The sequence below is a fragment of the Ambystoma mexicanum genome, chromosome 1p (genome assembly GCF_040938575.1).
Source record: "Ambystoma mexicanum isolate Mex_15411 chromosome 1p, UKY_AmexF1_1, whole genome shotgun sequence".
Taxonomy (NCBI): domain Eukaryota; kingdom Metazoa; phylum Chordata; class Amphibia; order Caudata; family Ambystomatidae; genus Ambystoma; species Ambystoma mexicanum.
In genome coordinates this window covers 535,728,776-535,751,369 of record NC_090921.1, presented here as the reverse complement: position 1 = coordinate 535,751,369, position 22,594 = coordinate 535,728,776, and the positions used below count along the sequence as shown (strand labels likewise).

Sequence of the window (22,594 nt, the reverse complement as noted above, 5' to 3'; positions counted from 1 at the left end):
CCCCCGGGGACTCGCGCTGCCGTGCGCTTATTCTGGAAGCCAGGAGTTCAGTTTTAGCCACAATCACCTTCTCTCAGGCCCACCTCCCAAGTGCTCCCCTTGCGACCCCCTTGGAGCCTCTCTAACCTTGAATTTCGATAAGGTGCGCTCTCCGTCCTGCCGTTCGGTGCAGGGGTGCATCGTGGCTGGGCACCTTTCTGCCAAGTTACTTCACTGGCGTGGGCCCGGGAGTCCACGCTGGCTGTGACTCCACCCTTGAGGTAAGTCTTTAGTTTAAAGAATCAGTGTCTGCAATTGTTGTTGCCCTGTTGACCTTCTCCTTCTCTCGTTGATTCAGAAGGGGTGATGGAGACGTCGAGCTGATGGAGAGGGCAGTACGTGAGAAGGCAAAAGAATGCGCAAGGTGCGGCGCTATGAGCGTCTTTGAATAAGGCTAACCTGTGCTATCCTTCCTTGCAGGTCGCCGACAAGTTCCTGGAAAAAATCCAGCCAGATGGGAGCGTAGCATAGAATGGAAGATGTCCGTGCAGCAGTGCCTTTCCAGGAGAGCTTCGGTAAGTAAGCGGAGTCTGGAGGTGATGGAATCGGAAGACGAACGCTTACTAATTGTCCTCTTCTTGTCTCTCCTCTCTAGGATGTTGCTAGCGGAAGAAGACAAATTCCAGGGAAGATTCGGGAGTGGTCAAGGAACTGGATGCAGAACAGGTGAGGAGGAATAACAGTGTTCTTATTCTCCCTGAAGATGCAGGCCAAGGATGCTGCGAGCAGGTCTTGGTGAACGTCACGCTGCAAGTGCAGAAGAACGTGAAGCGCGTGCCTCAGCTTGGGCGTGGTTTATATAGCCAGCAGGTATCCCAGGTGCCTCCAGGGCGGACCACGCCCTGGATGCTAGACTGCATGATGCAGTTCCACGTCGGTCCTTGTGGGGCAGCCATGTTGGTCCATTCCCCAATGGAAACTACACCTGCCATATGAGCCTGACGCCAAAGGCGCCAGGACTGGCTCCATGACAGCCGAGAGGGGCATGATTGGGCCCTTGGGGCCTTGCAGGAATACTGTGGCGAGGGCCAGAGGCTCTGAGTTCCCAGCCCAGGTGTTAAGATTGTGACAATGCTAGAGGATGTTCTCCTAACAGTAGCCTCTCCACACGTGAGTGATCTGCTGAAATTGCTGAAACAAAATGCATTCATAGTCCTGTAGCCTTGCCCTGGGCTGCTAGAGCTGCCAGGAAATTCACCATGTTCCTCGCCAGACACTGGTTACACCACATTTTCCAAGTGACTTTACGAGCCTTCCTGGTTCCTAATGCCCATGATTCCTCGATGATGCGTTCAGTTTCTCCCGAAAGACCTGACATACTCCAGGATTCCCCAAAATCACCCACACCATTAGATTCAGGTTCCCCACCGGAACCAAGGTGTACATCTCTACCCTTGGGCCCAGAATGATTGTTTCGATTGGAAGAAGCAATGTTGGATTGCTAAATTATATCTCTAACAGATCTGGAAACCAAGCCTGTCCTTTCTAGTCTGGCGTTGCTAATACTAGCAATGCCCTCTGTCTCCTTCTTTGTGCCTCGGAATCACAGTGAATGGAGGAAATGCATGTTCTCTTTCTGGACCCCATATCTGAAGGAAACCATCTCTCGCTGTTGCTTCCAGGTCCAGTCTCCAGCTGTAAAACCGTGGCAGCTGCCTGTTCAGTCCCGATGCAAAGAGGTCTGTCTGGCAGGGGCCCTGATAGGAGATAAGTTTGTGAAACACTGTGTCCAGCTGCCAATTGCTGGTATCCTGCAGATACCTCGAGTTCTAGTCTGCTACCTGATTCTGTAGCCTTGGGAGGTATTTGGCGATCACGCTGACATTCTTCAGGAGGCATAAGTGCCAAAACTCCTTTGCTAGCTGTGCTAGAATCTTGGTCTTTGTTACACCCAGATGATTGATATATCTTACTGCAGACATGTTGTCCGTTTTGAGTAGCATGCAACACAGCGCCCTCTTCTGGGTCCAGCATTTGACTGATTGTGTCCCTCTGCCCCCTCTCCCCTTCCGTGTTCTTCTTTGTTGGTCCCCTCCCTCCTGCCTCCCAGCCCTCCCACCACCCTGATTGGCCACATTGCCTTGTATGAGGAAGCAGGTTGTCCCTCAGCACACCGCGCTCGTCATTCTAGCCTTTCTGAGCGGGTGACTGCAGGCTGCTTAACGGTACGTGTGACCCTCCGTGGGCCTTGACTGACTTTATATTTGTTCATTTTTCCTGTTGCTTGTGTCCCTCTGCTCCCTCTCCCCTTCCGTGTTCTTCTTTGTTAGTCCCCTCCCTCCCGCCTCCCAGCCCTCCTACCACCCTGACTGGCTGCATTGCCTCGTGTGAGGAAGCAGGTTGTTCCACAGCACACTGCGCTCGCCATACTAGCCTGGCTGAGCGGGTGACTGTAGGCTGCTTTACGGTACATGTGACCCTCCGTGGGTCTTGACTGACTTTATTTTTGTTCATGTTTCCTGTTGCTTGTGTCTCTCTGCCCCCTCTCCCCTTCCGTGTTCTTCTTTGTTGGTCCCCTCCCTCCCTCCCGCCTCCCATCCTTCCACCACCCTGATTGGCTGCAATGCCTCGTGTGAGGAAGCAGGTTGTCCTGCAGCACACCGTGCTTGCCGTTCTAGCCTGGATGAGTGGGTGACTGCAGGCTGCTTAACGGTACGTGTGACCCTTGACTGACTTTACTTTTGTTCATTTTTCCTGTGTCTTGTGTCCCCCCGCCCCCTCTCCCCTTCCGTGTTCTTCTTTGTTGGTCCCCTCCCTCGCTCCCGCATCCCATCCTTCCCACCACCTTGATTGGCCGCATTGCCTCATGTGAGGAAGCAGGTTGTCCCGCAGCACACCGCACTCGCAATTCTAACCTGGCTGAGCAGGTGACTGCAGGCTGCTTAACGGTACGTGTGACCCTATGTGGCCTTGCCTGACTTTATTTTTGTTAATTTTTCCCGTTGCTTGTGTCAGCCTGCCCCCTCTCCCCTTCTGTGTGTGTTCTTCTTAGTTGGGCCCATCCCTCCCTCCTGCCTTCCAGCCCTCCCTCCACCCTGATTGGTTTGCCCCCTATGCATTACCGGCTTTGCCAGGGCAGCCCATGCCCAGCAGCCTCCACAGCTAAGGGCAACTAGGCAAAGGGCAGCTCCCATATACACGGCTCCTGGTTGTGTCTGCAGGTGTCCGCAGGGGACGCCAATTGCCAGTCATCATCCAGGTTAGTCCCGCAGGCCTCCCTGCTTACCCCTGTACACCTAGCAGACTCTCCAATTTAGGTGTGTTTTTTCTCCTGTTTTAAAAAATGTGCATTGTATCCGTATTTAAAATTGCATTGTGAAACCTAGGCCTTTCTCCCTCTATTCAGGACTCTCCAACTTAGGTCTGTTTTTCTCCTGTTTTAAAAAATGTGCATTGTATCAGTATTTAAAATTGCATCGTGAAACATAGGCCTTTCTCCCTCTACTCAGGACTCTCCAACTTAGGTCTGTTTTTCTCCTGTTTTCAAAACTTTGCATTGTGATAGTCCTTTAATTCTGAGTGTCTTTGTCTTGTCCAATTGCTCAACCGTCTCGCTTCTCCCTGTCTCGTCTGCTTGCACCCTGCCCTGTGTCCTTCCCTAGTGTTCTTCCCTTCCCTCTGCCTTCCCCCTCTCTCGTCTCCCCTCTACTCTATGGTGCTCTCTGTTTCTCTATTGACTACCTGCCCTCCTCACTAAATCTGGTACGAAGATGTTTAAAAGGGACATCCTGGTCTCCAACCCAGGCCTCCCTATCTCTGACACCTATACCGGTGCCTCCTCCAGGCACACGTTCACTGACATCCTCTTTGTCATTCCCTCACCAGACCTATGGACCCTACATATGGTCTCTGTGCTCTCTCCTTTCTCTTATTCTCCCATTAATGGTGGCACCCGGTGGGATGCCCTCATGGCCTCCTTCTACTCCTCTAAGGTCATCATTAATGCTTATGTGAATGGCACCATCCTGGTCCAAGGCCCTCAGGCCAACCTTCTCCTCTTCGATAGATGCTTCCAGTCCCTGACCAATTTCCTTTCTTCTCCTACTGTCCTCTCTCCCCCCTCCACGGCTTCCTCGCCTCCCCCTGCTTCCTCCTTCTTGGCTACCTTGCCCTCTTCTTCCCTTTCAAACCCCCCTCTGCAGGGCATACCACTGATTTGTACCCCTCCCCGGAAGTCCTTCAAGGACGGCGACCTTATGCATATTGCCACTCTTAACTCTCGCTCAGCTGTCAAACACTCCTCTGACATCTGCCGTCTTCTGGAGGAACTTGAACTCGATGTCCTCAGTCTCACCGAGACATGGTTCACGGCCAGCTCTGTCACAAGCTTTGACACACTCCTCCCTGAAGGCTACAAGATCCTCTCCGCGCCCAGGTCCAACCACTCCAGTGGGGGTGTAGCCCTGATCTTCCCAGAGTGGATTCCTGCCTCCTGCATTCCTACGCAGGCCTACTCCTCTTTTGAATGCCTTGCCTGCAGGCTCTCTCTCTCTCCTAGCCACTCCCTTACTGTGGCTACTATCTATCAGCCACTTGGTCAGATCTCCTCCTTCGTCTCTGAGTTGGCGGACCTCTCCTCTTCCCTCCTAGTCCCGACCACTCAACTCCTCCTCTTTGGAGACTTCAACATCCACCTGGATGCTTCCTGTCCTTCCTCTGGGCTCCTTTGCAACTTTTGTGACTCTCTCTCACTCTCTATTCTCCTCTCTGGCCCGACTCACTCTGCAGGGCACACTCTGGATGTTCTGATCTCCTCAGACCTTTCCCTTTCTATCCCTCTCACTACTCCTCTCTCCTGGAGTGACCATTTTCTCCTTTCCTCCCAGCTCACGCTCTCTACCCCTCAGGCCAAGCCAAGTCGAGCACTGCCACCCACCTTCTTGGTTATCCGACCCATGAAGCGCGTGTCAGTTGAGGCTTTCGCCGCCTCTTTCTCCCTCCCTCCCACTTTGGATGACTCACACTCTGACACAGCCCTTTCCATGCTGCACTCTGCTATATATAATTCTCTCAATGTTCTTGCCCCTGTTATGAGGATCTGCCTGAAGCCAAAGCCAAAGCTAAATGTAACTCCTGGTACCACTCTGACCTCGTCGCCCTCAAACGTAAGTGCAGGGTGGCTGAGAGGAAATGGCGTGCTTTATGCACATCCTCTGACAAACTGACCTGCCGCCTGCTCCAAAGGCAATACCGGCTCTCTATCCTCACCAAGAAGAGAGCTCACATCCAAGTCTGCGTCTCTGCGGCATCTAACAACTTGGCTGAACTCTCTCAAATCTGCAAGGAACTAGCCAATCCTTCCACAGTATCTACCTCTACTGTCCCTTCCCAGGCCCTCTGTACGGCGCTGGCTTTGCATTTCATTTCTAAAACTCAGGACATCTTGTCCTCTCTATCCTCCTCTCCCCTTCCTCCCTGTACTCCCTGCTCTTCCACTGGCCCCTCTTCGGCCTCTTCGCCTCCTTCCTTCTCTGCCTTTCCCCTTTTCTCCCCAGACAAGGTTTCTAGACAAGTCCGATCTATGAAAGTCTCATCAAAACAGGTTCATCACTGTTCCTCCAAAACCATCAAGGACCACATTGACTGCCTGGCTCCTGCCCTGGCCGACTTCTGCAACCACTCCTTCGCCACTGGAGTCTTCCCTTCCCTCCTGAAGTACACTCCTGTGCACCCTCTTCTTAAGAAATCCTCTGCCGACCCATCCCGCCCGGCTCACTATCGCCTAATATCCATCAACCCTTTTCTGGGCAAACTCTTGGAAAAGTTGCCATCTCCCAGCTCAGTCTCCATAGTGAATCTGTTGGTTGTCTCCATGATCACCAGTCATGCTTCATAGCTGCCAGAAGCACGGAAACTGCTCTCCTGAACATCCGTGAAGACCTGCTCTCCAACCTTGATTCCAACACCCCCAGTGACCTCATCTTACTTGATCTCTCTTCTGCCTTTGACACGGTTAACCATGCCATCCTGCTCAACCATCTCTGTGATAACCTGGGGATCACCGGTCAGGCCTTGGCGTGGCTGACTTCTTACCTCTCTGATCGACCCTTCCAGGTTCAACTTGGATCCTAACCTCTCTCCCTGGCTGTTCAACCTATACCTGGCACATCTTGCCCACCGCATTGCAGCGCTCTGCCCCAACTTCCAGTGCTATGCGGATGACACTCAGCTCATTTTCAGGCTGCCCTCAGCCACCTCCCTCTCTCATCTCTGGCTGTCTGTCATCATCCAGGAGTGGTGTGCTGCCAATGATCACTGCCTTAACTCCAGTAAGACCGAGATTCTCCTCATCGGCACACCGCTCCCTCCTTTCCTGTCACTATCTGGCCGGCCTCTCTTGGCCCTCCTCCTGTTCCCACCTGTGAGGCAAAAAACCTCGGGGTCATCTTGGACTCCACACTCTCCTTCTCTCCGCACATCTCTGATGTCTCTAAGAAGTCACACTACCAGCTGCACCTTCTCAGAGGTATACTTCCTTTCCTCTCCTTCCCCCAGAAGCTGACTGTCTCCAGAGCTCTGGTTCTCTCTAGGCTTGACTAGGGTTGACTATTGCAAGAGCATCTTTCTAAATCTGCCTGCTTCTCCCCTCTGCCCTCTGCAATTTATCCAGAACAGGACTGCAAGCCTCTTTCTAAATCTGCCTGCTTCTTCCCTTCGCCCTCTGCAACTCATCCAGAACAGGACTGCAAGACTTGTCTTTGGCCTCAAGCCCAGGGATCGTATCTCTCCAGGACTGAAATCTCTGCACTGGCTCCCAGTTCAAAACTCTCTGCATTGTCCATAAGGTCTTCTGGGGCCTGGTGCCACTATACCTTCAACTCTCTCTTCCTAAATATGTTCCTTCTCGAGCTCTTCGCTCATCCGCCTCCAACTCCCTCAGGGTCAGTCGCTTCTCCAAGCAACGAGTTGGTGGTAGATCTCTTTCTTCGGCTGGGACCTCCCTCTGGAACAGCCTCCCTGCCTCCCTGAACCTTGAGAAGAATCATCTCCAGTTCCGGGAGCACCTCAAAACCTTTCTCTTTGCTTCTGCTTTCTCTCCTGCTCTCTCCTGCTGACTTCCTAGCTGATACGGAAACTACACTGGTTACCTGGCCACCCTCTGATCTCAGGCCCAGGTCCCCTCCCCCGTCAGTTGCTTACCTGCACTGCCTTCCTGGCAACCCTCGCACTTGGGGGCTGTTTCTGTACCCATACAGTCCCACTACCAGCACTTGACACCCAATGTCTGCACTTACCCTTGCACTTGCCACCTGCTGTCCGCACTTTACTTACTGTTATTTATTCTATTATCCCATGTACCACTCTGTACCCCCACACCCGCACTTTCCCCCTTCCCCGTTCCCATGCACTTGCGCGATCTGAAAGACACCTGGCCTAGTATGATCGTTGCCTGTATTCCCTCTGTTCCCCCTCCCTTGCCTTGTCGCGCCGTGAAACACTTGTGCACAGGTGCGTTATAAATGCCATTTTCTTCTTTTTATACACTTATCAGACTTACCCAGTTCTGCTGCTATAAACAAAGCACTTGCCACTTGCTGGCTGCACTACCCCTGTTTATTGCTCCATTATATATTTTATTTGTATTTATTATTATTTATCTGTTTATCCTCTGCTCTGCACCTTCCACTCGTCCCCTTCCATGCACTTTTCCCCTTTCCCTTTCCCACGCACTTGCACAATCTCAATGTCACTGGGCCTAGTAAGATCGTTGTTTTTGTTCTCCCCTGTTCCCCTCCCTTGCCTTGACGTGCTCTGAAACACTTGTGTACGAGCGCGGTTCAAATAAAATATCATATCATATCTCATGACAGTAACTCTAGGCAGTTGATGTGAAGATTGAGCTTCTTCTCTGACCATCTGCCACCCATTGTCATCTCCCCACAGCGTGCTCTCCAGGTCCACTGGCTGGCATCCGACTCTTTTACCAGGTCCAGGGAGAATCCAAATATGCTCTTCCATTCCAAGATTCCATGTGGTGGTACCACCACAGCAATTCCGTTCTCATTTCTTGTGATATAGGGACCAGCCCCTCATGAGATTCTGTATGTTTAATCACTGTAGGACTCGGTAGTGGAGAATTCCTGGGAAAATAGCTTGAATCGATGAAGCTAGCTGACCTAGCATTCTGGCTAGTTCTCTCAAGGATATCATCTCTTTCGATGAGTTTGCTTTGATTTCTTTCTTGATCATGTTCACCTTGGCTAGAGGTAAACTGAGTGTTCCCTGAGTAGTGTCTACAATGAAGCTGAGAAATTCTATAGATTGAGATGGGGCTACCTCCGACTTCTCCCAACTGATTAGGAAGCCCAGCTCCTGTAAAAGATCAGTTGTGATTGTCACTTGCTCCTGTAACAGATCCCTATCCTCACACATGAAGCAGATGTCATCCATGTAGACAATAACCTGGATGCCCTGTTCTCTTAGCTTGCTGACCGCTGGTTTCATCAGCTTGGTGAAACACCACGGTGCCAATGCCAGCCCGAATGGTAGACTTGTAAATTCCCCTCCCTGCCCCTTCCAGATGAACTTGAGGAGATAGTGGCACCATCAGATATGCATCTCCGAGGTCTACCCTGGCCAACTAGTCTCGTTTCTGAAGGATGTCTTGCTTGAGATGGATTCCCTCCATCTTGAAATGTCTGTATACTAGGAATGCGTCCAAATTCCTGTCATTGATTACTGGTCTCAATTTGCATCTGCCTTTCACTAGGAACATATTGCTTATGAAACCTCCTTTGATGACTGATGCCAGTGCAATGGCCTTTTTTCACCATAGTTCTGTAATCTCTATGTCCAGGTAACCTTTCGTCTTCCCTACTGAAAACTATTGGTCTTGGAAGGGGAGCTTGATAGAACTCTAAGTGAAAACCCTTAACCGTTTCCAAAACCACACATCCTCTCCTTTTCTCTCACTACTTCATTCTTATCATCAATTTCAACTCTTTTCCTCCCTCTCAGATTATCAGCGTATCTCTTGATTTAATGTTTCTTCCTTATCTTCCAATTTGCCTATCATTGCCTCCATGATTTACTCTTCAGATCATTTTTTTTACTTTCCTTTTCCGTCACACTTCCTTCTTCATTTACTTTCACTTCTACTGCTTTTTCTCGTTGCGTATTAAAGTTCTTCAATGTTCCTGCCTTGATATCCTCTCTTCCAACAGCTATCCCTCCACCGGCTGAATTTCTTCTTCTGTCAGCTGACTCGGTTTTCTCTTTTCATAACTCTGGTCTTCACTCTACGTTGGATCTACACTACCCTGCTCAATCTTTCCTGCCCTCCTGTAAGCCTCACTAGACCTTGCTTTTGTCTGACCTTTTTCTTTGGAATTGAAAAAGAAATCTCTCACTCTGATCTTCACTTGCTTTCCCTCATGCATACCTCATATGATGCCTCTCTCTCTCAACTGCCAAAAAGGATTATTTTTTTTATCTCACTCGGTCTCTCGTTCCCCAATTCTGCCTCTTCCCACCTGAGTCTTCTTCACATTTTTCCTCTTTCTCATCTCTTTCTGCATATGATACCGCTTCTTTCATATTCTGTGCTCATCCTGCTGCTTCCACTCTCAACCCTAAGGTTCTTTCCCTGCTTCTTCCATTATTGCCATTTATTTGAAATATCTCTATCTACTTCGCTTTTGCCCTGTTCTTGACTCGCCTCCTCCTGCTAATTATCGTCCAATCGCTGCGATTCCTTTTTTTCTTAATACTGAAGCGTATGCTCTAGAATCAAGTTGCAACCTATCTAGACCATCATCACTCTCTTCTTCCATCACACTCCACTGAAACTATTCTCAAAACATTGATGTATTATAATTATTTGTGATCTTTTTCTCACTTTTGATACTGTCGTTAACCCTACTCTTCCTCCCACTCTTTCTTCTTTGGGATTTTCTGGTTCTGTCTTGTGGTCGTTTTGATCCTACTTTTCAGATCAGGCCAGGTCTATTTCTTTGCCAGAGACCTGGTTCTCAAATGTTAATATGGTGTCGCTCAGGGTAACTTCTTGGTCACCTCCTTTTTTCATTTTACACTACTCCTTAGTTCTCAGATGTCACCCCCTTTGGTCACTGCTCTTCTGTCACTGTCAAAAGGTAAAATGGGATAGAGGAGCCCTCCACTGGCAGCTGCAGGGACCCTTACATTACATTTCCCAAGATGTGAGCTACAGAAGCAAGTGCATTAGAGTAGTAAATGATAACTGGAGGCGAAGGTACGTTTGTAGGTAAGTCCTCTTGGCTTTCTTTTTCATTTTCCCTGAATCATCTTTAAATGCATTCATGGCTTTGCACCTCCTGGTCTATCTTCTCTCGTCTCAATTTACATACTCTCTCTCGTTTTTTACATTCTCAAACTCAATATCTCCTGGTCATTCCTGTGCCCCCTCAGCTTGGTCCCTTTTTCATGCTTTCTCACGTCTTACGCCTAAGCATTGGATTTCCATGGCCTTGTCTATTAGACTTTCCTTGCTTATCAGTACCATTATTCAATTTTGTGGTCACTGCTTTGGTAAAAGAACTATATAAATGAACAAAAATACAATTACAAATTGTGGTGTCTGGCTTCCTATGTATCTCTTTGTATGTGGGGATGGTTGAATGTGTGATTTCAGAGAGTGTGGGGTGACATATCGTCGCTGACACCCTGTCTCGTTCACAGTGGGGACATTTCAGGCAATTAAGGCCGGACGCAGACCTGGTGATCACAGCTGCACCTGAAGAAGCATGTGAAGTTTTGGAAGACCAAATGAAGAGACAGGAAAGAGCAGAAAAGACGAAAGACACAGCACGGAGCAGAACGCTACACAGAAAAAAAGGCACCAGCAAAGCAGGGGCGGAGTTGGAGAGAAGGATCGGAAGTGTAATAATGGACCTTGCCGAGAAGGATCTGGCCCAGAAAACGGCTAAGCAGTACTGTAAGTGTCTCCAAAAGTTTAAGGATGCAATTAAAAAAGAGAACGAGTTGGACATTACAAAGAATTACGTCAACACATTTTTAGAATGGGCACATATGCATGGCAAAAGAAATGCCTGGGCAACAGCACATCTAGCAGTGGCAGCAAATGCAGTGAAAGTAGCAAGGGGGGGCAACCTAACAGGGAGCTGGCTGGTAAAATGTGTACTCAAAGTTTGGGACAAGATAGAAGGGAGCAGGCATATTGCAAGAAGACCACTGAAGTTTGATCATGAAGTTTGGCTACTGGCGGCCCTGGCAGCAAATGCTCCAGCAGCTATGAGCCAGCATTGTTCAGGGCAGCCTTTGCCCTGGCCTTCTTTGGGGCATTAAGAAAAGGGGTGCTGGTTGCAAGGAACATGTCAGCTGGGGACAGGCTGGCACTGCAGGACATTAGCATAGGTAGCAGATGCATGTCTATAATGAAACTCAAAGGCAGACCAGCTAGGAAAAGGGAGGTGCATAACATTGCACTGCATTGAGGAGGAGGGCCATTGTCCAATTTGTATCACAAATGGTTTTCTGAAAATACGGCTGTATTTGGGGGGCCAGCTGTTAATTCACAGGGATGGCAAGGCGCTCAGCAGGTTCCATTTTCAGGCTGTACGATAGACATTGATTAAGGAGGTAGCCTGGAATCCAGCCAAGTATGGTACATCAGTATCATTCAGGATAGGGCGGCTACATTCGACTGGACAGGGGGCTTGGCTCCCAAGGATGTGAAGAGAATAGGGGCTGGAGATCTAATTGTTTCAATAAATATATTAGGGAAGAGCTGGTGTAACGCAACATGTCTCTCCTGCAGGTGGCGGCCCTTACAGATCAGCATGGATCGTGGGTCATTCGTTTTTGACACGGGCAGTGAGGTAGATGGAGGACGTGCAACCCTGAGGGTCCACAGGGCTGAAAGATGGAGGGCATAGGTTTCTAAGCATAGGGGGATAGCATTGCTCTCCCGGGGAAAGGGGCGACAGGTTGGCGCCCTCACCCAGCCCCTGAGGTGACCCCTGCAGGAAACAAATGGATAAGAACAAAAGGCAGGGTGAAACCGAAACCAGGGGTGAGCCCCAAGAAAAAAATTAATTGAGGCATGCTGGGCATGAGGGTTGCGTGCCCGTAGGGGGTTGGGCGGAGACCGGTCCCAAAACCAAACCGATTTCAGCAGGGGGGAATCTCCCCAATAAAAGAAGGCGCCCGTAGGAACAGGGCATTGCACAATGCAAGCTCACTCCAAACGGAGCAAGCTTGCGAAGGTGGCCAGGAGCAGGATTCTTGTTTCCCTCCCTACCCACACCTGCATATGTGCTAAGTCAGGGGTCTAAACTGCAGACTGGGCTTAAATGCAAGCTTTTCTACATAAAGTGTATGATGTTGAGCAAACCATTGTTTTCTTACTTTACCTTATTGGATAAAATTGTTAGTCCATTGAGAAAAAAAAAGTGATTTAAGTGTCATGGCGTCATTTTCACCCGGTATTGGTAGGCCCGGTACAAAATAAACCTAATGTCTTAAAATAATTATAACAGATATACAATTGTTTACAATCTGGTTAAAAATGAGTCCAGCCAATAGATTTTGCTCTATTACTGCAAATACTACTTAATTCTTGTATTAATATGTCAAGGAAGTCACTGATAGTAAACACGAGATTTCGGAAGAGTGTTTTGCCCAAGATCACAAGGCACACCATTGCAATTCCACCACTTCATAACACTGATTATAGGGTACGTCAAACATGCAATGCAACACACACTTCAACTGAGCAATGCAAATAAGTTGAAATGCTTTCCTATTAAACTAATGCCACCTAAGGACAAGTCCTGCTTTTGAGGCAAATAAACGTATGCATATTATTAAAAACTATTACAAAAGGTAAATCAAAGTAAACTGAGCTTGTTCCTAATTCGAATACAAAATGCCCTCAATTTGGTGGGCTCATGACATGTTCTTTCTGTTTTAAGGTGATAGGTGTGGTTCTGCGAATATGCACATTTGTGGAGAGTGCAGCATAGGAGTGTGGGCACCGCACAAATGACCCTCGAACCCACTGGGTTTTTCAAGTAAGAGATTGTGGGATACTGGAGGCAATACACCTGCGGTGTAGGAGTCAACACCATAAAGAACTGGAAACAATGTTCCTGTCATGGAGATGGTTACCTCAAAAATGAAGTACTGTGGTGAAGAAGAGCAGGACTAGGAGTGTTCAAAATGTCTCATAAGTGATCCTATCATCACTAGGCAGATGGGAATCCACACACATGTGCCATCAACCACTATGCGCCCAATCGTTTTTGCTTGACTAAGTGTGGTGCTAAAACCTAAGATACCATTCAAGTGAAATAATATGCGCAATACCACTGTGCACACGCTCTGCTGCACTACACTCACATGCACAGCACACACGCAAACACACACGCAGAAGTAAACACAGGCCGTAGACAACACACATAAAAAGACCACATAAAGTACACAGAAAGACATGCACCTACCTAGAAGCACAGCATATACATCCATGTCCAAAACACACATGCAGCATAGAAAGACAAACACAGCTTTGAAACACTTCACACACTCTTTCACACACACACAAAACGCGAACAACACACATCTGCATGCACACCTACATCCCTGCTTACAGTAATGGCCAGGCTGGTAGGGTAGCAGGTCCTGCAGTGGTCGAAGTGTACGAAAAGAAGTAGTGGAACTATGTGCACTGCTGGCCTGCCCACGCTCCCTACAAACCCTATCGTCACGCCCAATCCCACGTGCAATCCAAACCCCCAAACAAACACACCTGCTATTTAAGGGAATGTTCGGTGCAGTGCACTGAAGTGCAAGTTTCAACTTCTTCCTACACTTTTATTTTAAAACTAAACCATTCCGGAACAGTTTCTTTTTTAATAAAATCACAGGAAGAGTAACACTTTAGACGAGCACCGTCCCGCCCACTTGGACCACTGGTCCTGGGTTCATAATCAGGCCTCGCCCGCTCTAGCCTTTCCCACGGAAAGGAGTGGAGGACCTACCTCTTCTTCTTACACCAGAGTCTGTTGACGATCATCAGGATGAAGACGATGAAGAGGAAGACCACGACGGCCGTGAGGCCCACCAGCCACGGCTGCAGAGCCTTTGTGGAGCCCGTGGATCCAGTGGCTCTTCCAGCGGCTTTATAGAAGAGAAAGAAACAGAAAAGCGGTCATTGCATCATGTAACGGCTGACTGGCTGAAGGGAGAACTCTGATTCTCTGGGTGGCCAGTCCCTAGTGCCTGACTTCCAGCCATGAAATGGTGGCTTTGTGGTCCTACATGGGTGCCAGTAAGAAGGGCTTCCCGCCAGCTGCCCCTGTTGCCTCGCCCCCATTGGTAGAGTCTAGAATATGGGAGTTTGGTCTGAGGACATCTTCCATACTGGACATTGTTTATTTATCTATTAATATGCTTTCAGCCAAATGGCTTTGTATATACAACATTTACAACAATTAGAATTTTCATGTTAAAACCGTGCTAACAAGATTAAAAATCACCTGGAGACGAATTTGCCTTTTAAAAACCATATAAGAATATAAAAGTTCATATCTCAAATAAAATTTAAAAAAACTCGAGCTACGAACATGAACTTGACCATGATATTAGGAGTACATACAGAGAGAGAAGTTGCATGTTTCGCAACTGCATCGGCATTTCATAGTCATGGCAGATAGAAATATAGAACTCAACTGGTTAGTAGTTTAAGAATCTCTACACATGTCCAATAACATTTCACAAGATAAAAAATCATATTATGGTCACATCCATTTAAAAACACTGGCCACGCCAAGGTGAGATCATCACAATTAAAACCACTATTGTAGGATTTAAGATGGCTTGTTCTTATGCTTTGCAGACTCTCACAGGGTGTTAACAAATGCTCGATGGTTTCTATATCTTCAGTGCCGCGTAGACGTCAAAAGCGAGAGTTGCGCGCGATTCCTGCCGCGCCCCTTGGGTGATCAAGGCATTCATTAAATTTTAATAGCATGCACTGTCTGGCGATGGAGCTCTTGGGGAAGGCAGTTATATACAGTGGTTTTATCATGAGTGGAAACGTACTAAAAGAATGAAGCACTGTTTCGCCCAGAGTACATATTGACTAGATTTTGTTCTTTACAATGTGTCGAGAGTCTGGATTTCAAGCGGGTCTTAATCACGTGTACTACACCGTTTGCCACTTTGTGAGGAGTGAAAGAAGTAAGCCTAATGTCCCCGTTGTGCCCGGAACATTGGTGAGGGCAGAACACAACAACACAATGGCCCTCATTACGACCCTGGCGGAAAGGGTTTTACGCCAGCGTAATGCATGGCGTACCTTTCCGCCTTACTACGAGTTCCCGTAGCGCCATGGTGGTTTTTTCGCCTGGTTTTTCCGGGCGGAAAAATCCATGGCGCTACGGGACCTGTTGTTAATTACGCCACCGTAATTTACGGTGGCGTAATTAACGCCTTCCCCACTCCCATTATACCCTATGGGGCAAAAATGGGAATGGGGAAGGGTAAATGGGGATTGGGGACTTACCGCCCCGCCAAGGTCGGAATGGGGCGGTAAGTCCGCCAACCCCCATGGCGGAGTTGGCAGCTCTGCGCCATGGACCATGGTGCAAATTGCACCATGGTCCTCCGCCAGCGTCGTAATGAGGGCCAATGTGTGCCTCATGGAAGCTTCTCCTGCTGGCACAACACCTGGCTTTTGAGGTCACACGCACAACCAAAATGTGACAGTGGAAAGGTATTGAATCAATCATAACCACTGGCAGAGTTCTAAGTAACCCTCGAGACCATCGTTTTTTTTGCCTGACAAGCAATTACAGAATGGGAAAGACCATACGCAAATCAGGCTTGGTCCCACCCCAAAAGGGGCAGTCCAGCCCGAACTGCTAGGTCACATCCCTTTTGTGGTCATACCCCATCTTGGGATATACAGGAAAATCAGCAGTTAACAGTAGTTGAAGTGTTGGTATATCCTACATCTAACTACTCCCAGGTTGGGCAGGCTAAAGAACAGAGAAACAGAAACGTGAAGTCCTTTGTTCCAGGATCACACAATTTGGTCGAGGTGAGAAGCTGGGATTAGAACTCGGGTCTACCTGGTTAAATCGTTTGCAGTGTACTAAACAGACTATATCGCTCTTGTAACCCTTGTAATACGATTTAGGGATGCGGGGGGGGGGGGTGCGGGAGGTCCCACAAGAACATTTTGAATCAATCAGTTAAAAGAGTACATTTTAAGGAACATGTTCAATATATAAAGATTAAAAAGTAATGTTTCAAATAAGTGAAGGATCTCTCAGGACAGCCAATAGGCAGGGAAAAGCGCACAGCTAGCTGGGAAGGACTGCAGCATTGCACGTGTGTACACAGGAGCTGCGAGTAAAGTTGGGGTGGGGGGTTACCAGATGGAGGGTCAGGCGAGGAGGACAGCGCCAGCGTGGAAGAATCGGGGTTGGCTGAAGTGATCAGTGATGGGGCAGCTGCTCTTTGAAGAGTCAGTGTTCCACCAGGACTCGGTGTGGCTCTGCCAGGTCCTAGTCTTCTCACCAAGGCTCCAGAATAACTATTTTTCCAAGTCTGTAATTGTTCTTCCCGACTTCTCCCCCAAATGGCTACTTATAAAATCCCAAGAAGAGTGAAGCTAAAGAAAGCTCTCTATCCAGAATACTTTAATCCAGATTGAAAGTCACAGTGTTCCCTTTTATTTTGTAAACTCTCCACCCAGGAATTACGTGTGTAGCTCTCTCTTCTTCCTCTGGCCATCCCCCTGTTTCCCAAAAGTGTAGATTATAAGCTGTCTCTCCGCTCTTCTTGCCTGTCTCTTTTCCACTTTCTACTTAGCTCTTAATAGGTTGTCTCTCACAGACTCTTAAACTTCCCTTTCGTGCTCACAGTATCACTTTATTTTCACTGTGTCTCGCCCCTGTGCATGTATTCTTGTCTGGCTTTGCGTTGTTTGTCCCATTGTGCTTCCTGTCCCTCTGACCACTTTTCTAGACCTTTAACCTCTCTTTCCTCCAAGTTACTGTTTGCCACACATGAGTATTTGGGTGTAGTGAATGGGTGTGCGTGGCTGTGTGTATGTGTGTGTGTGTGTGTTACTGTGTGTGTCTGCGTGTGTTTATCTGTGTGTGTAGTATGTGTGTGTTTCTGTTATGGTTTATGTTTGAGGGTGGTGTCAATCTGTTTTGGCATATGAAGTTGGGTATGTGTAGTATATGGTTAGTGCAAGTGTGCAACCCTGTGTACTTGCCTGTACGGATGTCAGTGAGCTGTGGTTGTCGTCTGTGAATTCTGTATTCGTTGTGCGTGCGCCTGTATCTGTGGCAGTGGTGAGAGAAAGAGAGAGACAGAGAAAGAGAAAGAGAGAGAGAGAGAGAGAGAGAGAGAGAGAGACAGAGAGAGAGAGATTGCATATCATTGCACATGGAGTTATTTTTGTGCGTGTGTTGATGTCTCTGAATTTCTGATGTAAAGTGCGCATGCTCATTTGTGGACGGGCATATTTGTGATTTTGCGTGGTGTGGGTGGGAGCATGCATGAGTGCGGCGGAAAGTGATTAAAAGCAGCAATGCAGTACTGAATCCAGTTCTTCTAGGATTCCGATGGTGGCTCTTTGGGAACGAGGATGAAGCCGCATGCCTTATTTGTTTAAGAATGTCTGACAAAGTAGACCCAGTCGGCGCTGCCATTTTGTGAAACACATCTCTCTGTAACCAAATCAAGGACTCGCACAGTCAATATTGCTTACTACCTTTATGTTTTTATTTAAAACAAACTGCATTTTTCAAAATAAATGAGCTGAGTGCATGGATCACAATTCTGTGACGCGTTCTGTCTCTCGCTCTCTCATTCGCCCTGTCTAACTCTCCATCTTTCTATGTGTTCTCTCTCTCTGCCTACTCTCAATCGCTCTTTTGAGGGATGTTTTAGGGCCCTAATTGGTCAGTCTTCAATTAGGCCTTGCCTAGTGGCCACAGTGGGTGACTTGAGGATGCCCGGGTAATAGCAGAAGGACATACACTGGGAAAAATGGCACTGTGTCACCGCCAAGTCTCATTTCAGGGATGTCTCTTCACTAGGTAGTAAGTAGCCTGTATACATATCTCAGAGAAGTCTCTTCTTTGGGTAGTACGTAACATGTATACAAATCTCAGAGATGTCTCTTCACTTGGTAGTAACCTGTACAAATCTTTCAGAGTTGTCTCTTCACTAGGTAGTAAGTAGCCTGTATACATATCTCAGAGATGTCTCTTCACTTGGTAGGAACCTGTACAAATCTTTCAGAGATGTCTCTTCACTAGGTAGTAAGTAGCCTGTATACATATCTCAGAGATGTCTCTTCTTTGGGTAGTAAGTAACCTGCATACATATATCAGAGATGTCTCTTCACTTGGTAGGAACCTGTACAAATCTTTCAGACATGTCTCTTCTCTAGGTAGTAAGTAGCCTGTATACATATCGCAGAGATGTCTCTTCTTTGGGTAGTAAGTAACCTGTATGCATATATCAGAGATGTCTCTTCATTTGGTAGGACCCTGTACAAATCTTTCAGACATGTCTCTTCACTAGTTAGTAGGTAACCTGTACATTTCTCAGAGATATCTCTTTACTATCTCTCTCTCTCTTTCTCTCTACCCCCCTCCTCATAAGTAGATTTCCTCACACCACTCTTGCTCTGTCGTCTCCACCTTTGCTTTCTTGCTGTAAGTCCCTTCCTCGCTTCCCTCTCCCCGCTGTGCCTCTCTTGCTCTCCCTTTCTCCCCTGTCTCTATCTATTTGCGTTCTCCTCTCTCCTCTTTCTTTTAACTTCTACCCTTTATCATTTTCCCACAGTTGCAAGTGTGGCCTTAACTGTGGCAGCGCCCCAGGCAGCAAAACAAACATACCTCCCTAACCTCCCCCCACACGCCCCTGGTCATGGGGGACATTTTTCAATAGGCACTGATGGGAAAGCGCCACACTTAGATAGAACAATGAGGATTAACCGTGCATCACACTCAGAGAGAATTGTGAAGTTTAGCCATGTGTCAAACTTAGATAGAATTGTGAAGATTAGCCATGTGTTGCACTTTGAGTGAATTGTGACGATTATGCAGGCATCACACTTAGATAGAACTGTGAAGTTTAACCATGCATCACACTCAGAGAGAACTGTGAGGATTAACCATGCATCACACTCAGAGAGAACTGTGAGGATTAACCATGCATCACACCCAGAGAGAATTGTGAAGTTTAACCATGAATCACACTCAGAGAGAACTGTGAGGATTAACCATGCATCACACTCAGAGAGAACTGTGAGGATTAACCATGCATCACACTCAGAGAGAACTGTGAAGTTTAACCATGCATCACACTCAGAGAGAATTGTGAAGTTTAACCAGGCGTCAAACTTACATAGATTTGTAAATTCAACCATGCAGAACTTCTAGACAGAGCTGTGAGGATTAACCGTGCATCACACTTAGAGTGAATTATGAATTGTAGCCATACGCCAGACCTCCACGTGTCCCATTCAGATGGATTTGAGAAGATTAACCATGCGTCACACATAGAAATGCAGAATTTAGCAAGTAGCCCAAGCACTAACCACCCCGCTTCTACTTCCTCAAATACACCACCCAAACACTGGCCTAGCTGCCTTTATGCTAATACACACCCAACACAAGCAACACACACTCACAACAACCAAACCCCCACACTGGACCTTACCCGTATGGACACAAGCCAGTGCGCACAACCTTAAACACCTGCCAATCTACACATAAAACAAGCATAAACACCCCAACATAACAGTCGCATACCGACATCCCAGGTATTGGACCTTACCCGTACGCATACGAGCCAGAGGATGCAAACTAGCAGCTGCAAGCCAAAACACACAGACCAGTTTCTCCTGGTTCCGGACCTGTCCCATAATTCTTTTCCCACTAACCAACCCCGTCCTCTTTCTTGCAGAGCCACGTGAGTGCCTGGAGACTGCCGTTGGGTGGTATCCGTGCGCGGTATAACTCAACATAACATAACAAATGTGGCCCGCTCCCGAGAGCGGACGCATTTAATTTCAATAGGGTGCCTGCTGCGCCTTCTCCCACCACGCCAGCTCGGGGTAGACCTTGAAAGACTCCCCAAGCTGGCGTGGCAGAGGGGGTAATGGTGCCGCGGGCGGTCTCCCGGGCGTACCTGCCCTAAGGCCAGCCCTGCTGAGTTCAACTGGCCTCTCTTTATTTGTGTCCTTCTCGCTCTTTCCTCCCCACATTCTCTATCCTGTCCCTTCATCTATCTCGCTCTCCCCAATATCTCTCTGGCTCCTCTCTCTTTTTTCTTGCCAGTTCCTTCCGCTTTCCACTCTCCTCTCTGTGCCTCTTACTCCCCTCACTTCTATGGTCTCTCTTTATTTGTGCCTCTCCACTCCACAGTTACTGTATCTGCTTGCGTGCCCCCTTCTGTTAATGCATCCTGGCCCCTGTCTCCTTTTTCCATATTCCCTCCTTTTCTCCCTTCTTTCTCAATGTTCCAATTCCCCCTCCCTTTCTCTCCATTGCCACCCTCTCGCTCCACGCTTTTCTTCCCCTCCTTTTCCAGTTTCGCCTCTGCTTGTCTTACCCCCACATATCATTCGATGCCCACCGGCGTGGCGAGGGGGGCGACGCCACCTACCGTACTGCGCCTCAGCAGAGGCCAGGAGCACCAGGAGCGCCAGGATGGGGCAAAGAGGTGCCATGCTTCCTGGTGGATGCCCGTCCGTTCCTTGAGATCCCAGAGTGGAAGGAGAGCCACCACCGACTGTGCAGGAACCCTGGCGACTGTGGGGCCCGCTGTGGAGGCTCAGCCTTGGACCCAGGCTCAAAGGGCAATGCACTCCCAGGTACCCGCGGGCTCACCTGTTATCGACCTGCCTGGCATGGCGCTGAAGAAAGCATTAATCTCCTGGGCCTGTCACTGAGCACTTTTATTGCACCAAAGAGGGTAAAATCCAAACCCCAGCCAAGCGGCGCTATGGCAACCAGAGCCGATTAACCATCTGAGTGCCAGACAGGGAAGTGCACTACGGTGCCACGGAGAAACCAAGGGGAACGCAGCCCGAGAAGAATAGCGCGTGCCCTTCACTGGAAGCAAAAACCAGCACCGCGCGGAAGGCCAGCACACACCCGTTAGCGGGGTGATTAATAGTCTAGGAGTCCGAATACTAAAAGAACGCCAGAGCTCAGCAGTAGAAGCGAGAACACGCCCAGCAGAGGAATGGACCTTTGGCAGGGGTCAAGTTCTAAAAAATAATGTCACCGACAATTAGCACATCAAGGTGAAAGATACCCATTTCATTAAATTGGCTTTGCATAACCACCCAGATGGCACAGGACGAATGGCATTTTCCTTTCAGAAAATCAACACACACACCCCAGAGAGGATATTTTCTTCTAATAGAGTTTTGAAAACGTTAAAAGGTGTGCATGTTTTAAACTCCAAGAATACAAATGTTTCCCCGGAATTTGCAGTACCGAAATGAAACCTTTCACCTTTAGTCGTTTGTTATTTTTCATCAGGTTATATGGTGCAGTGGTGAAGTGTCCAGCCTGCAAACCTGATGACTGTGGTGCAATAACTGAGGTCGGCTTTAATTCATACATTCAAATAGGACATTCAATGTTTCTCATTTTAGCTGGGGGGACTAAGTCCACCCTCTGAAAAAAGTGGGTGGACTCCGTCCACCCGCGTGTACCCTCGACTTGAGCACTGATGGGAGGCCTGGCAGGAGACGGTACCAGAAACACTGGGGAGAGGAACAACCCCTGCATGGGAAGAAAGCACAGGCATGTGGGAGAAGGGAAAGATGGACAGACAGAGCACTGCAAGGCAGGTGAGCACATCACCCCCAGAAGTGGAAGGAAGCACAGCTCTGGAGCAATATTATAGAAAGGAAGGAAGTGCAGGCCCGCCACTCAACTGGAAGGGAGGCCGCCACAAAGGATTGATTGAAGGGTGTCCAGACATTTGGTCGACCTAAAACTGGTCGAATGACATTTGGTGGACGCAATTTGGTCGAAAACCAAATGGTCGAATTTTTTTTTTTAATTATATATTTATTTTTCGAGTTTTTTTTTTATTTTATTTTATTTGGTTTTTGTACAAACCTTTAAAAATAGGAGCAATTTTACAAGACTTTCAAAGACTTTCAAAAACAGCCCTCATAACTTTGCATTTTAGGTTTAGTATGTGTGATTACACCCCAAACTCATGAACCACCCCGTGGCTAATCCTCATTTTTTATGGCTATCATAGCCAATAGGCGAGCTTTAGCTACCTGAAGAAAAGATACCAGAGCATACAAAACAGGTTTGTTAGAACCATCAAACAAGGCTTTCCACCAATCGTCACGAGTTAAGCATTTAAAGTTCTTTGTAATTGTACTAAAAATGCGATTTCTTTCTTGCTCAAGACCAGAGCATGACATCGTCAAGTGCTTCAGCGTTTCATTTGGGCTGTTACAGAGGCGACATCTAAGGTCTGAGTCAGGTCGTTGGGACCAATAACATAGCCGTTCCTTCGTCGGCAGAGCGTTCAATCTGAAATGTAG

The 22,594-nt window shown here is 48.0% G+C and overlaps 1 protein-coding gene across 2 annotated transcripts in view; it reads right to left on the bottom strand.

Moving 5' to 3' along the window:
• The window catches only part of SMIM24 (small integral membrane protein 24), a 77,276-nt gene extending 56,160 nt beyond the window's left edge, over positions 1-21,116 (bottom strand). Inside the window, exons 1-2 of one of the 2 annotated variants that reach the window (XM_069649457.1) lie at positions 20,904-21,116; positions 14,019-14,157 (exon numbers count right to left, since the gene is read on the bottom strand). In XM_069649457.1, coding sequence (XP_069505558.1) covers positions 14,019-14,157; positions 20,904-20,925 — 161 coding nt within the window. In that variant the 5' untranslated portion in view covers positions 20,926-21,116. Of the gene's footprint in view, positions 1-14,018; positions 14,158-20,679 lie in introns of both variants that reach the window. The other variant, XM_069649456.1, reaches the window with a different exon arrangement.
• Positions 21,117-22,594: the final 1,478 nt, after the last annotated feature.